This window comes from Camelus bactrianus, chromosome 16, assembly GCF_048773025.1.
Source record: "Camelus bactrianus isolate YW-2024 breed Bactrian camel chromosome 16, ASM4877302v1, whole genome shotgun sequence".
Taxonomy (NCBI): Eukaryota; Metazoa; Chordata; class Mammalia; order Artiodactyla; family Camelidae; genus Camelus; species Camelus bactrianus.
This window is the reverse complement of record NC_133554.1, coordinates 9,974,947-9,991,133: the sequence shown is the minus strand read 5'-3', so window position 1 is coordinate 9,991,133 and position 16,187 is coordinate 9,974,947. Positions and strand designations below refer to the sequence as shown.

Sequence of the window (16,187 nt, the reverse complement as noted above, 5' to 3'; positions counted from 1 at the left end):
TTCATTCTCATTGGGACCATGAGGCCTTAATTGTTCAGCTAAAAGCTCCTGAAGCCCTCCCTCCCCCCAAGGGACTGCAGCACCTACTTCCTCAGGGCCCTCTGAAGGCTGAGACAGAGCCCCCTGCTGAAGTGGAGCTGGTTCTGTCTCTTCAGTGGCCTCTGGACGCTGAGCCTGGGCCTCTGCCTGGGGCGGAAAAGATTCAACCTTCCCAGGGGTCTGTGGATTTTGAGCAGGACCCTCTTGCTGGGGTGGAGACTCAACCTCCTGAGTGGGCTCTGGACGCTGAGCCTGGGCCTCCTGCAGGGATGAGGACATTTCAGCCTCCTCAGGGGGCTCTGGAGGCTGATCTGGGCTTCCCAGAAGATCCAAAGGTAGATCTATATCTACAGCTTTGATCTTATTACCTTTAGGTCGAGACAGAGCTGGGGCCTGATTCTGATCCCAGCCTAGCACTGGAACCTCCTCTGGGAGCTTTTGATGCTGGGTTATCCTGTCATTCTCACCTTGACGTGGAACAGCAACATCTTCATATGGCCCTGCAGGCAGCTCTCCATTTGACTGTACGTCCGGGTACAGGAGCCAAGTCTCAGCTGACTCCTGTATGGAAGAATTAAACTCCCCTGATTGTGAGTTGGGGGTCTGCTGGACAGAGCCCAGGGACCACCTCAGGGGCCATCCCTGGACCAGCAGCCAGAGTGGTTGCCAAGCAAAGAGCTGCAGCAACCAAAAATACTGGGGAAACATAACACAAAGACGATTCGGGCACAGTGACACAGGCTAGTAGGAAACTGGCCAGGCACACTGAACAGACACCGAAGCGAAATGGCAGCTTGGCTACACGTGCGCCCCTCCCCTGCCTCATGCCCCACCCTGTAGTGACACCTCTTTTATTAGGTCAGAGTGAAGATGCAACCACAGTCAGGCTTTTTCCCAGGGTCCAAGCCATCCTTCCCCCAGCAAAGGTGACACTTACCTCCTGCCAGGCCCTCTCTCCAACCCCAGCCTGGCCCCCCAGCACAACGAGGCAGGATTTGGGCTGCAGACCAGAGTGGCCCCAGGCTCCAGCAGCGCAGGGGTGGGGGTGAGGTGGTGCAGAGCTTCCCAAGGAAGTCACAGGGCCCGGCCTTCAGGAAGATTCAGAAGTGCTAGCCCAGTTCTGGGCATCTGAACTCCTCCTCCTCAAAGCTGACATCTGAGAGACATTCTTCCTCCCCTTGGCCACACTGCTTCCAAGAAAAGTAGCTGACCTACAAAATGAGCACCAGTCAGGGCGGCGGGAGGGGAATACACCATACAGTTAGATATTTTAAAATGTTGCCATGTCCTCTGAACTCTCAGCATCCATGTCTGATTATAAAATTCACCACTCTATTATTAGGGGTTACCACTGAATCAGTGATGACTCCAAAGTTTCTGCAGGAAGGGTTTTGGAGTAGGTGAGCAATTCACCCTGAGAAAGAGTGTTGGAAACCAAGTGAACAGCTCTTTACATCAGCATGGGAAAATTTGCCCATCTCACCTTGTCTCAGCACAGCCATTAGTCTAGAAACAATTACAATGCCCCTTTTCAGAGGTCTACCCTGTGTGCACACACAGAGAAGTCACCTTGAATGTTAAAGTCAGCATGTTGGGGGGAGGTATAGCTCTGTGGTTAGTGTGTACCTAGCACACACAAGGTCCTGGATTCAATCCCAGTACCTCCATTAAAAATAGTGGGGAAAGGGGTGGGAAGGGATAAACTGGGCATTGGAGATTTGCAGATACTAATACTATAAATAAAATAGACAAGTTTATACTGGGAATGATATTCAGTATCTTGTAGTAACTTATGGTTAAAAAATAAGAAAACAAATCTATGTATGTTCCTATATGACTGTGTATTGTGCTGTACACCAGAAATTGACACAACATTGTAAACTGACTATACTTCAATAAAAATATATTTTTAAGAAATAGTATTTATGTAAATAAATAAATAAAAACATGATTACCTCCTCCCTCTCAAAAAATAAAGTCAGCATGTTAAATAATTTTCTTGAAATACTGCAGATAGCACCCACTTTACTTCCTTCACAGCCCTTATAATCATCTCTCTAATTTTAGTCGTTTTTAATTGTCTGGCACACCCTCTGGTCACTAAACTCCATGGAGAAGGCGCTTCATCTTACTCCCAGCGTTAAGCACATAATGGTTTTTAAATGGAATTGATTCAAAGATTGGCCAATGAGGAATGGCTCTGTTGTTATAATCAGCTTTCTGAAAATTTTAGCATCGATACTGAATCCGTTCCTCTCACATTTCACAAGAAGCTAGACTTCTTAAAGCGCAAACATGGATATGATTGAAGTGTCCCTGATTTAAACTGAATTTAAAATAATTTGGTATAAATTGAATTAAAATAATTATCTTGTGCAGAAGAAACTTCAAATACTTTTTCAGAACGTAAGCATCTTGTCTTTCTCTACTTTGTTCCCTTCATAACAAACTTGGCAATGCTGGGTGAGTTACATAATTAGAAATCTAGCTGCACAAGAAGTTCTCAATGACATGAAACACATTTTTACTCCTTAAAAAAATCTTATATGCAGTAGATTAATATTTTCTTTTAGAAATTACTTTGACAACTTAATCCCTAATTCAGGACATCCATATAGTTAATTTATAGAAAGGTTTATCAGTAAAATACTTCACATAAAATATATATGAGATGCTGAGATTTGGTAACAACACACCTTATTTGAAAGGCATTCACAGTTTTCAAATGCTGCAGCATAATCCGACTTTAGGCCATAGTTACTTGGTTCCTAAATGCTTGGGGTTCTTCTTAAGGAGAGTTTTAAAAGACCTGTGTCTTCTCCTGTGTCCACAACTGTAGAATCACATTGATGGCCCTCAGTTCTGCTCTCCAAATTTCAAACAAGTGGTCAGAGCCAAGGGTAAGGACAACCAAGAAAGTCTTAGAGTGGGGAGGATATAGTTCAAGTGGCAGAGAACATGCTTAGCAAGCACGAGGTCCTGGGTTCTACCCCCAGCACCTCCTCTAAAAACAAGTAAATAAATGAGTAAACCTAATTATTGCCCTCGTGAAAAAAAAAAAGTCTTACCTAAAACCACAACCAGCAGTTTCTGGAATGCATCTGTCATAGCCTTTTGAATAGCAAGCTTCTGGGTTATCTTCCTTTTCATAAGGTATGATAATGTAATGGCCCTAAATCCAAGAAAAAGAAAGACTTAAAATGCCTATCTGAGTAACTGATTTTTGTTATACATTTAAAAAGAAAAATGCATCTATGATTCTTAGATCACTATCGTAGCAACTAAGGGCAGGCACAACACACACGTGTGGCTGAATGGCTGTTGTAGATACATCCTGGCAGGACAGCTTTTTACCGTCCAGATTGATTCTGGAAGTTCCTGAAGAGCTAGACAGGAGATGCAAGCCAAGAATGTGGCACACATATCACATCAGATTTCAAATGGACAAGCTGAAGCTACACTCCTGCTCTCCCGTGCATAAATGGCTGGAATTGTACAATGAGACAGATTTGGTGGTGGTGCAGATAGTCTGTCCTCTCCCAGAGCATCAGCCACTCAGGTGGATGGTGGAGCCTCCTCCACTCCATTAACAGACCTGCCTCTGACTTAAAACCCTAACCCCAAATGCCACAGGTTCTAGGAAAAAAAAAACTCAGTACCAGCTGGAAAAACCTTTCTAGGGATCTACATTTGATTTTATACACTCAAGTCCTTGTATAGGAAGCAAAGGACTGAACATTTACACAAGAGTTTAAATCTTTAGATGATGATTCTGTTGGGATAAATGAAGGCTACAAGAAATCTGTATTGGAAAGGACTATTTAAGCACAAAACAAATTATTAACCAAAAATGGGGGGAAAAAATTTTCCCTCCTAAGCTTGACAGGTTGTCAGCTCTAAAATTTTAGAGTTAAAGGTTCTATCAGGCATTGCCTAAGATAAGAACCTATATGGCAAGGCTGAAAAACTCTGCTCAGGGCTTTAGTTGCTTAGCCAGGGTGATGATGTAACTGAAAAAAAAAAAAGAGTTTTAGAAAGAAAGGACAAAGGAGAAATCCCACCCCCTCACCACCCACCACACACTGGAAAACAGACCTTCCTCCAGCTTGTGCAAGGGTTCCTCGGCCATGCCAGCTCCAGGACTCCTGCCCTCATAGGACAGCAACAACACCTCTAAAGCACAGAACTCCAGGCTTTGCTTCTGATGTTGTGCCACAATATCTTCATTTTCCCTTTCTTGAAGGTCAGAAAGATCCTGAAGCTGGTAGAATTGTGGTGATGAGTTTTTTTGTTTTTTGTTAATGGAGGTACTGGGGATTGACCCCGGGGCCTCATGCATGCTAAGCACATGCTCTACCACTGAGTTACATCCCTACCCAGGACTCTGAATTAAAGTCAATTCTTCAAGATATTTTCTTATTATAAGTAAAAACTAAACTCCAGCAAGCCCACTTAATAGTAGAGGTGTCCTGTTGCTTCAAAATCAAGTAAGGCTTGCAAATGAATTACTAGATATGGACAACTATTTTTTATTATACACCATACATATACTGGAGAAAATTATGAACACCACCACCAAGTCAATGAGATTATCGTTAATTCCACATGGAAGGTCAATGCTCAGAAACTTGTCTTTCACATCTCCCCACAACCCAGTTCTAATCTTCTCTCTGAAGTCTAGGATTTCAATGTTGAAAGGAGTCTGTTTAGTCAAAGAAAATCTACAGTTTACCTTTATGATCCTTTTTGACCATCCATTGAATCCAAAGTAGAAATTGGCCAATTCTTGGCACCTGGAGCTGCTTAGGGCAAGGGCATTAAGTTCAACTGCCTTACGTCTGGTGCCCAGACAAACCTAAAGACCTAAGAGGCCTAAAAATATCACAACCTGACACAGAGACTTATTTTGGGTACACCTGAGATTTATCAATACCAATTTGGTAAGAGTGGTTGTGAAGATTAAATAGGACCACAGTTTAAGCAATGAGTTCATAGGAAGCCCTAAATAAATATTACTTTTAAATCAATACTTTTCTGTATCACTTTCAGGGCCTCTGATTAATCAGAAGGTTTCCCTGACCTCTGGTGGTGAAGGTGATGATGAAAGCAACCAAGGAAGTCCTGCAGAAGCCTATTATAGGCTTGAGGGTAAGCAAAGGAAGTAAATTGTTTTAGTCCTGTCATCCTGTAGCTCCTGCCCCAGAATATGAACTGAAGGGGAGATAAGATGGACCTGCCACTGAAATAGGACCTGAATCTGTAGCAGCCCCGCTCCCCAAGTTACTAACCCCTGTGAGAAGGAACACACATACCTCTATACATTTTATAAGCAACTAAATTAGCATTCTTTTAGCATCATCTGCATTAGCAAGCTTCTTTGAGAGTCCAAGTATCTCGTGTTAACTCTCTAAATAACTTACACATTACTCACAACATTGTAAAATGAGTATAACTTAATCAACAAAATTAAAAAAATAAAATTTAAAAATTTAAAAAATAACTTACACATTACTGTGGATTTCTTACGTTGCTAGTTTTATGTCTCTATTTCAACTTTAGATAGGATGTATAGAAATATATTCAAAGAAATTTAAATAATACAAGTAAAGTCAAAGCATTATCCTTTTTTCTTTTTTCATTCAGCCTCCTTGCCCACAAGACGGGAGGACGTGGTTAACTCCAAAAAAACATGGGCACAGACTAAGAGGCAGACAAGAAAATCATTACAAGTCTCTGCCCAGGGAAGGCAACAGTGCCAGTTGTCTCCTTAAGGATATGCACAGGATGGTTCTTCCCTCACCAGGGGACCAGTCCTAGGGATCCAATCTCCTGCTCCAGGAGCTAGGTGGTAGCAGAGCCAGCCTTAGGCTGGGTCCCACCCCTAGCTGGGCTCCTGGGGCTGGCCTAGTCTTCGAGTGGGCTCCCTGGGGGAAGTGGAACCAGCAGAGGAAGCCCCTGCTAGGGGAAGACCATGAAGAGAGAAGGGAGCCGCCCTAGCCCTGGTCCCCATCATTCCATGCTTCCCCCTGGTCTAGATCAATCTGACCTGGGCTGACCCTCCCTGCCCCACCCCGGCCTACGCCTTCAGAAGGCTGGCCTAGGGGGGCCCCTGTGTGAGGCACTGGCCTCAAGACCTGATTCTGTAAGATGCTGACAAAAGAAAAAGTAGACATCGAGGCAACAGGAGAGGAACAAAGTAGCCAACACTGGAAGGGACTCAAGACACTAGGACAACCCCATCCCCTACCACTGGGGCACTGGAGCCCCAAAAGCCTGCTGGGCCCTCCAAAACTGTAACAGCCCCTAGAGACCTGGACCTGCCCCTCTCTTCACAAAGATCTTTCTCATCAGGGCCTCCTCATCTCCTGCTGGGTGGGGAAGGGGCCCAGCAGACAATGGGGGAACAATCCTTCAGTCCTGCCCTTCCTCAATGCCTCCCCAATGCACTCCCCTCAGGTTCCTGGGTCTCTCCCTCTCTGTAAAGCACACCACAAACACATCACTGTTCTGAGCAAACAGCACCTCGCTCACTTCTCAAGACCTGTCCTTAGTCCCACTACTCAATGACGGCCCCTAGCCCCTTCTGCCTCTCTATTCCACACCAGCAGGTCTCACCCTGCTCCTATTCTAATTCACGCTATGAAGCCAGCTACTCTGCACCCCTCACCTCCAATGGCAACAGACCTGCTCCATGCCGCACCTGAACACCACAGCTGTCCCCAGTCACTCCCCACTCTGCACTCCCATCACTCCGCCACACTCCCACCTGCCACCACTAACCACTTGGCCCAGCGGAGCTCTGTAACTTTCCCCTTTACTCTGCCTCCACCATTCTCTTCCTCATACCCCATCACCCTTCCTCCACACGCAGTACCCCAACCCCTTGACCCCTGCAGTCCCAGGGTCCAGGCCCTACTGACCAACGTGCCCAGGCCACGGGAGGCCGCGCCTAACGCGGGAACCAGGGGCCTCTGGGTTCAGTCCATGGTTGGGTACAAGGCTGGGGTGGGGGGGGCGGGGCCTGACCAGGGCTCGCGCCTCCTCAGCGGCAGCCGCGGTTCCGCCCGCCGCCGGCTCCTCGGCAGTTGCCGCTTGGCCCGGGGGAAGCTGGAGGCCGTCGCCGCCTGCCCCTCCCCACCTCGGGCCGCCCCAAGCGAGGGGGGAGTTCGGGGGTTGGGGGGTCTCTGCCGGGCGCGCCTGGGCAGCGCACCGTCTGCCTCCCGCCGCCGGAGGGGCGGGCGGGGGGGAGGGGAATCACAGCACGCCGGAACCGCCTCGCCGCCCCGGCGCGCGCGAGGGGGACATCACTGGACCCACAGCACCGAGGCAACACGGGCCGACCCTTCCCCTCTCCACCCTCCCGCGCAGAGGCAGGCAGGGCGCGGCGCGCGTGCGGCCCCTCCGTTCCCCGAGCTCTGGAATACTTCCTCCCTTCCTCGCAGCTCAGGCGGGTAAAGGCTGTGGCCCGTTCGCCTCAGCTGCGCTGCGCACGCGCAGTGAGGTTCCCCGTGAGCGCCTGCGTTCCTTCTTAAACTGAGAGATGGCGCGGGAACGGAGGAGCTGAATGAGAGCTGACTGGACAGCGGAAGCAACACCGGCCCGCAAGACCCGAATGAAGCCAGACCGGAGAGCCCGAATGGGGCCAGGCGGGCCGGTCTGAAAGTCTGCATTTTCATCCCAGCGGAAACCGCCGGCCCCGCCGCGGGCAGCGGCTGCTGCGATGGCAGTCGCGGCGGCGGCGGAGGAGAGACGCGTGAGGGAGGTCGCGGCGCGTGGGCTGGGCGCCCGGTGGGCGGCGAGCCTCCGGGCCGGAGCCTGGGCGACCTGTGGCGCCGGGGAGCCCTCAGGTGGGAGGGAGCCGGGAACGCGGGCTCGAGGGGTGCCAGATGGAAAGTCTCCGGAGGGCGGAGGCCGCGCCTTTCTCCGCCCCCGAGGGAGCGGCTAAGCCTTTTATGCAGCAGGCGCTCAATACGTTTATTTAGCGAAATGTAGTTGTGAGCATCTTTTCGTGGCTCAGCCTCACAATCTTCTCCCCAGGCTCAGTGTTCCTTCCCTTTTGGTCGTTCCATTGCCTGCCTCAATACCTTGCCGTGATTCAGGGGTTCCACTTGGTTTGTGGAATCAGAATTCGAGGGCACGGGCCTGGGAGTCTTGTGTTTTAACAGCCTCTCAAAGTAGTTGACTGGCTAGCTTTTTAGAACGACTGTTCAACAAATGTTTGTGAGCCTTCTTAGTGCCAGATTTCATTCCTGGCAATGAAGTCCCTGCTTGATTGATTATAATTTTTTGCTCCCCTCTTTTTTCTTTCTTTTTTGTCTTATACTTGGATTTTCTTCCACGATGGGGAGTCCCAGGCATTGTTCTAGGCACTGGAGAAGAAACAGCAATGGATGAAAACTGAAAAAATCCCTGCCTTTTTGGAGGTTATGTTCTAATAGCAGAGGCAGAAGATAAAGTTCAAGTTTGTTAGTGAAGGGCTGAAGAGAAAAAAAATAAAGGCATTTGAGAAAGGGAGATAAGTGTGTGTAGAGGTATGGTCTGTGAAATTTTTCATAGGGTTGCAAGCATAGGCTTACTGAGAATACTCAGTTTGGTAAATGACTGTGGACCTAACAAGTATCATTTGATTGCCAGACCACCTTTGGGTGCTTATGGGAGAGGTTACAGAATCTAGCTGAGAGATAGAGAAATACGACTGGGAAAACGCTGAACCGTGTGACAAGTTTCCTAGTCAGGAAAAGAGCCAGTCTAAGTGAGGTGGGGTTTGTTGGGCTCATAGGCCAGTAGTGGAGCAAATAGAAATCATTTGGACATTTCTGTTGTATAGTTTTGGGAAAGTTTAAGTTGACTTGACTCAAGGTCCAGTTCAGTCAGGGGGTATTCTGTGGTCTGGATTCAGTTTTGATTGTGTAGTTTCTTAAGGGGGTAGGGGGTCAAGAACAGTTTAGAAAAGTGGGGAAGAGATATTCTAAGAATATGAAATAGGATTTAATTATGACAGTCATGTTATTTTGTATTGATGCAAGTCTGTCTCTGGTCCCATGATTTCTGTAGTTCTGTGATTTTTCCTGCCCCCCCCCCATCAGCTTACCTTTTGCTGTTCTTGTCTTACTTGGTCTTTTCTTTTCAGCAAGTTGACTTTCTCTTCTTGGCAGTTCCATCTTCCCTTCCATGTCCAGCATGCAGTGCCGTTCTTTAATCTCCTTTTCTTTTCTGTCTCCAGCATTTGCTGTGGTACCATTGAATCCCATTGTTTCCTCAGAGGGCCATGAAAACAAAGCATGCTGCAAGCTGTATAGTAACTACGAGGTGTGAGTGTCTGCCACCACAGGATATGAGAAACTCAGTGCTTGTGGGCATTTTGTCTTCCCTAGGTTCAGGTACAGGAAGACTCAGGTGACTCAGAAGTGGAGAATGAAGCAAAAGAAGATTTTCCACCTCAAAAGAAGCCAGTTTGGCTGGATGAAGAAGATGAAGATGAGGAGATGTAGGTTGCCTAAGTTTTTTCTTGGAATCTCTCCGGATACTTTAAAAGTGATTTTGCAGTTTTAAGAAAATTCTTTTTTTGAATATATGATTATGTGAAGATTTGAAGAATACTGGAAAAGTTATTCATAGTCCCAACCATTGTTAACATGTTGGCATACATCTCTCTCCTACGCCATATAGAAAAGCTATGAGCACAGTGTTTGGGGTCAGATGAGAGTTTGCCACCTAATTTGGCTAGTTCCTAGATCCTGGGCAAGTTTAGAACCTACCTTTTCTTGTTTGTAAAATGGAAATACAGTAGCTATATCAAGGATCTCAGGATTAAATGAAATAGTATATGTAGAGCTCTTAATGCAGTGTCTGAAATTGAGAAAAGGCTAAAAAAAAAAAAAAAAAACCAGCTAGCATGCACAGTGTGTACTTTAATAGATGAGAATGTATTGTATTGCGAGCATTTTATTTTTCTTTTTAGTAAGTTGATATTGAGCATCTTTACGCATAAACTTTTCCCCATTCCTTAAATTATTAAGAAAGTTTGAGGTAGAGTTACTCAAAGAGCAGACAATTTTATGGTTCTTGGTAAAGACAGCCAGGTTGACCCCGAGGTTTTACCAGTTTACCTTCCCAAGGAAAGGTGTCCGTTCACTTCATTTTAAAAAATAAAGATTTACCTTTTTTCAGACTTTGTCAGTTTAATGGGTGGGAAATATCTACTTAATTTGTGTTGAGAAAACATTTTTTTTGTTAGTCATTGGTATTTCTTAGAAGTGTTTTCTATGATGTATTTATTTATTTGTCTACTGGAGACTGTTTCATTTTGATTTTTTATTTTTAAAATGAAAATTGTGTATATTTAAGGTATAGACTATGATGATTTGCTATAGAGGTAGAACATTTTTACTGTAGTCAAGCTATTTAGTATTTCATTTTTTTTTTCAGTTACTATTTTTATTTGTGGTGAGAACACCTGAAATCTGCTACCTTAACGAATTATGAGTATACAATTCAGTATTGTTAAGTACAGGCATGCTGTACATTAGCTCTCTATCCTACATATGTGCAACTTTGTACCCTTTGACCAACAGCTCCCTATTTCCTCCACCTCCTCACCCCTCCAACCATCATTCTGCTCTTTGGTTCTCTGTACTCTACTTTTTTCAGATTCCGCATTTAAGTGAGATCATGCAGTATTTTCCTTCCATGTCTGTTTTATTTCACTTAGCATAATATTCTCCAGGTTCATCCATGTTGTTTCAAATGGCGGGATAAGACTATTTGTTAATGATTTTAGTACGTCAGTGCCTTATGTTTTGAGAATTTCAAACCTTTGTATGTCGCATTTATTGCACATTTTCTCCCAGCTTTTTGTTTGCCTTTTAATTTGATGTTGTCTGACACACAGAATGTTTAAGTGTTTATATAGTGAAATTTGTGAATCTTTTCTTTTGCTGTTGTTTTTAACAGTAAAAAGTTCTTCAGAGAGAGATATTAGCCTATATTTTTCTTTAATCAGTTTTTTAAAGTTTTTTTAAAAATGTTTTTAACTCTAATTTACTTGGAATTTATCTTGGTGAATGGCATAAGCTGTGTCTAGAGAAATCATTCTGAATTTGAAATATTAACTCTTCAAAGGATATACTAGATGATCTGAAATACTGGAGATTCTTTTTAGCTTGGGGAAGAATGGATAAGATGCATTGAGATGTTCCACATCTTACAAATCCTGACCTATATTGTTTGCTCAAAATACTAAAGGCAACAACTTTTATGTTGAATCTTTAAAAGTCACTTAAAGCATGCTGTTCTGTTTTTTATAGGGTTAACATGATGAACGATCGTTTGCAGAAAGATATGATGAAAAATACTGCTGAAAGTAAACTTTCAAAAGATGAGCTACAAAAGAGACTTAAAGAAGAGTAAATGTCCTTTTCCATTTGTTTTAACAAGAGGTACTTGTAACCAGTAGCTTATTTTGATTTGCTCAGTCTTTGGCCATAACAGCTTCTTGGGTAGTCAGGTTTCCACTGAAACATTAAGCGCATTTGGAAGCATGATTCCGTTTTAGTATTGGGAAGGATGTACAAAAACTTTTTGGAAAAAAACTTGTAATCCCACCACCCACATATAATCAATAACACTCTTTTACTTACTTGTCCATTGGTATTTGGTAAACCATCTCTATTCCACAACTTCTAGGCTCTTTTAGTTGAACAGAGCTGGGAAATACATATTTTGAAATAATGATTTTATATTGATACTTTTAATTCAAACTTACAAATCTTTAAAAGCATTTTAAAATATTGTTTTTGTTTGTATTGAGAACATTTTTTATATTTCTTGCACTTTTAAAAAAGGTTTGTTGAGGTATAGTTTACATATAGTGAAATTCACCCTTTTGAAGTATCAGTCAGTGAATTTTGTTCAGCACATACAGTTATGTAAGCACCAGGACAGTTAACACATGGGATCAAGACACAGAATACTGCCCTCACCCAGAAGGTTTTCTTATACCCTGTGGTAGTCAGCCCTTCTCATCTTCTAACCCCTTTAGCCCCTGACAACAACTGATGTGTTTTCCGTTCTTGCAGATTTGCCCTTTCGAGAATGTTATATAAATACAGTAATATAATATGTAGTCTTTTGAATCTGTTGAACCTACTTAGTGCATTTATTATTTCAGATATTTTCTAGCTTTAGGAAATCTTTCCAACTAGATCTTTTGTTTTGTTTAGTTCTTATTTTCCTTTTATGATTTCTTATGTTCATACTTCCTTTCAATACTTCCTTTCAGTGTTTGTATTAGCTATTTTAAAGTCCTTGTGTGCTAATTCTGTAAGGTCTGTCACTTCTGTGTTTCTACTGACTGCTTTTTCTCCTAGTTATGGCTCATGTTTTTCCACTTCTCTGCATATCTAGTAATTTTGACTGGATTCTGGGCAGCGTGAATGTTGTTCAGTGTCGATTTTGTTTTTTGCTTTTAGTGTTGAACTTTGCCTTGGCAGGCAGTTAATTGAGTCGGAGATCAGTTTGGTCTTTTCAAGATATATTTTTAGCTTTCTTCTAGAGTAGCATTTATTCTAGGTTGGTTTAGCCCCATTATTAGGGTATGACCCTTCTGGGATCTCTTCTGAATGCCCTGAGTGTTCAATAAGGACCTTCCTTCTGACAGGTTGAACTCAAGTGTCTGAGGTGAGGTTCTGCGCAACTTACAGCTCCCTAGTAGTTCTTTACTTGATCTCACGGAATTTCATCCCGTAAGAGTGCAGCTTAGTATTCTGCAGAAGTGTCTGTGGACCCCTATACAGAGATTTCTGGAGCTCTTTCTGCAGTTGACTGTCCCTCAAATTCCTGTTGTCTCACCTTCTTTCAAGTCTGATCTTTTTCTCCTTCGTTTTTGTCAGGGTCTTATAAAAATGCCCTGGGTTGGGGGGTGGTATTGCTCAGTGGTGGAGCACACGCTTACCGTGCACGAGGTCTTGGGTTCAGTTCCCAGTACCTCCATTAAAAAAGAAAAAAATTGCTTTGAGGCGAAAGTCCCAGTGATGGCAGGGCTCACCTTATTTCCTTTCTTTTATGGATCATGGTCCTGTGTTGCCTGTTGTCCAGTTTCTGAGAATAGTTTCGTATATTTTGTTCAGCTTTCTAGTTAGTTATGGCTAGTGGTCTTAGTTTGGTGGACTTGTCTGTATTTCTGTGTTAAACAGTGAAAATGACTGTTGGCGCTCTTCCATAGGCCAGCCCTGCAGAATGTAACTGTCATGCTTCTCTTGAGGTTACTTTTTCCTATGTGAAATGCTCCCATGTATTCAAAAGATATGTGGTACAGTTCTGTGTCTTTTACTCATCTAGTCATTTTTTTTTCAGACGTGCTCTGTTGTACTGTTGTGTACTCTGTGTGCTGTAGCACTGATGTATAACTACAAAGAGACTTCTTTACTTAGTGCCAAGATCTGGTGTTTTGATATACGCAAATAAGGCAGCTATATAACTAGATGTAAATAATTAACAACAAGTATGTATCTAGGACTAGCTTAAATGGTTAGAAGTTCATGGCAGGCAAGTTGGGACTGCCTTGTGTGAGTAATCTTTCTGTTCTTAAAGATAATAACTTTTATGAAAGAGATTCTGTACATAACTCTCAAGGGTGACCTGTCCTGTACTCTTTAAATGTATCAAGCTCTATGAAAATACAGTGGTTACTATAAAAAAATTTTTTTAATGTCTTTGCTTAGATTCCATCATGCCATGGGGGGAGTACCTGCCTGGGCAGAGACCAATAGATGGAAAACATCTTCAGATGGTGAGTGTTGACACTTCTGTTTAAGTTAATAAATAGATCCCTATTCCTGTTCTGTTGTGAATTTGAGCTTTCTTATGAGGCTCATTAATAGCTGGTGTTTGAAATATGTCTTTTTTTTTTAATGTCTGGTTTTATAGTCTACCATTCATCTGAGGGAAGCCCTTTCACAATAGTGTAAGGCTTTTAATACCGTATTATCCACTGTAAAGACAATAATGGATGAATTCTATGAGTTTTTTCCTTAACAGAACTATGTTGCATTATGGCATAGGGTTAAGTAAAAATGAATAGTAGTAGTATTTCTTGATTCAGAGCCCCTTCTGAAGACATACATGGCAGCTAATGTAGCTGTCCTCTAGGAAATGGAATGTCTTTCAAAGGAGTATATGTCACGTCAGACCCAGATGATTACTCACTTTATAAAAACCTGTCTTTAAACTCTAGATTTTAAGATTGTCTTATTCCAAAACTGTTTTCTGCTTTTTTGATCTTTGACTTTAGATATTTTAAATATGGATGATTTGGCCAAGATCTGATTTGAGTGCTTGGAGTTATAAATTTTAGAGTTGGAATTGACCTTGAAATTCTTGAGGAACTCTAGAGTATATCTTCCCATTTAATGAAGGAGCTCCTTTCTTAGCATCTTTGATACCTGATGAACTTCTATTTGATTTCCACCGTTACCTCTCCCTCCTTTCTCCCCACCACTGTCAGTCCTCATGGTGTTCAAGAATAGGGAGCCCTTACAAAGAGCCAGTTGTTTTATATAATTCTGTTAGAAAACTCTGTTTGTTATTAAGTAGAAATTTACCTTCTGGTTTCTGACCAGATACTTTTAGAGGTTGAGGGACTCTTTGTGCTGTGGCCTGACACTGCAAGAACCTCTTCTGCAACATCTGTCAGATGATCATTTAGCCTCTGCTTAAATATTTCAAATAATGTTGTACTCTTTATTGGAGTATCTCTTCCCCTTCTCCTCTTTTCTTTAAGAACTAATTGTTCTAATTTTTTTTTTTTTTTACAATTTTGAAATTAAATCTCCCTACATTCTGTAGTCCTACCTTTTGAAGAGGTATAATCTTACCTCTCTTTCATATAAACTGTTTGTTATTTGAGAAATGTCTTTCCAAGTTCATTTTTAAATATGTTAATCGTCTCTTGTCTTTTAACCTGTTTTTACATGACACAGTTTTCAATCCTTGGTCACCAATTTGCTCTCCTGGTTGAAATATAATTTTATTATCCATTTTAGAATGCTGCATTCATAGAACAACAACATTTTAGATCCGTGTAATTAAAGATAGGTTTATGCTCATTGTTGAAGCAGAAAACCTCCCAGATCCCAGGAGAATTTGTTTTATGTGAGTAAACATAAAACTGGGGTAGTGGGAAGGTGATGCTCTATTTCAGGGACCCAGGTTCACAGAGGTTCTGCCCTCTTCAGGCTGGGTCGTCCACAGTTGCCCGAGATGTGACTATAGGAGAAGAGAGCGGGGCTCACCAAGGGAGGTCTTCACTGGCCCGTCCTGGTGGTGGTGCATGATACTTTCACCTGCGCTTTATTGGCCAGAACTCAGTCATGAGGCCACACTAACTGCATGGAATACCAAGAAATACAGTTTGTCTTTGTGCCCAGGAGAAAAAGGAAATGGATTAGGTCGACAGTGAGCCAGTCTGCTACCATCTGGGATATCAAGTCTAATACCTTAATGGTACAGATGAGGGGAGTCAGGTTCAAAAAGCTCGAAGCGACTTGTCCAGGGTGTATTTACTGGCAGAGTGGTGACTACCACCCCGCTTCACAGTTACCTCCAACATGTTGGTATTCTTACCTATAAATACTACACCGAGTATCTTTAAAAGAGAAGTACTTCCCCCTTTAAACATAATTATAATGCTTTCGTCATACACCTTCAGAAATCAGTAGTAATTTCTTAATATTATGGATTGTTTTATTGTTGCTGTTTTGTTAATTTAATCCTCCCTCCACTCCTGCCTCAGTCTTTTTAGTTTGCTTTGTGTTCTGCTTGGTCTTTATAGTGCTCTTTGAAGTTTTGTAAATTCTTGTCTATTATGTCTTCAAATACTGTTTTTGTTTTTTCTTTCCTTCTGGAATACTAGTTACACGTATGTTAAATTTAAAATATATATATATATATATATTCTGTGTTGTTTTCTGTGTTATTTGTCTTTTTGCTCTCTGTACTTCAGTCTGGATATTTTTTTTTTTCTGATCCTTTTTCCAGACCACTGATTCACTCTTCACGTAATTTTGATATTGTGTTAAAAACATCCAATTGGTGTTAATCTTAATTACTGTATTTTCCGTTCTAAAGTATCCATTTGGTTCTTTTTTTTA

At 42.7% G+C, this 16,187-nt stretch overlaps 2 protein-coding genes across 24 annotated transcripts in view; one reads left to right on the top strand and one right to left on the bottom strand.

Annotated features, from left to right (window-relative positions):
- LOC141573571 (leucine-rich repeat-containing protein 37A-like) overlaps positions 1-7,044 on the bottom strand; it is a 60,860-nt gene extending 53,816 nt beyond the window's left edge. For 8 of the 13 annotated variants that reach the window (XM_074342472.1, XM_074342470.1, XM_074342471.1 and 5 more), the window contains exons 1-2: positions 977-1,121; positions 507-600 (exon numbers count right to left, since the gene is read on the bottom strand). The gene's annotated coding sequence lies outside the window, so the exon portion shown is untranslated. The other 5 variants (XM_074342475.1, XM_074342474.1, XM_074342476.1 and 2 more) reach the window with 5 other exon arrangements.
- A 614-nt stretch (positions 7,045-7,658) lies between these two features.
- The window catches only part of LOC141573587 (U3 small nucleolar RNA-associated protein 18 homolog), a 31,761-nt gene continuing 23,232 nt past the window's right edge, over positions 7,659-16,187 (top strand). For 6 of the 11 annotated variants that reach the window (XR_012499417.1, XR_012499412.1, XR_012499418.1 and 3 more), the window contains exons 1-3: positions 7,702-9,526; positions 11,346-11,477; positions 13,761-13,828. Coding sequence is in view for 2 of the 11 variants with exons in the window: in XM_074342539.1 (XP_074198640.1) it covers positions 7,760-7,792; positions 9,414-9,526; positions 11,346-11,444; positions 13,761-13,828 (313 nt within the window). In the remaining 9 variants the exon portion in view is untranslated. Of the gene's footprint in view, positions 9,527-11,345; positions 11,478-13,760; positions 13,829-16,187 lie in introns of all 11 variants that reach the window. The other 5 variants (XM_074342539.1, XM_074342538.1, XR_012499415.1 and 2 more) reach the window with 4 other exon arrangements.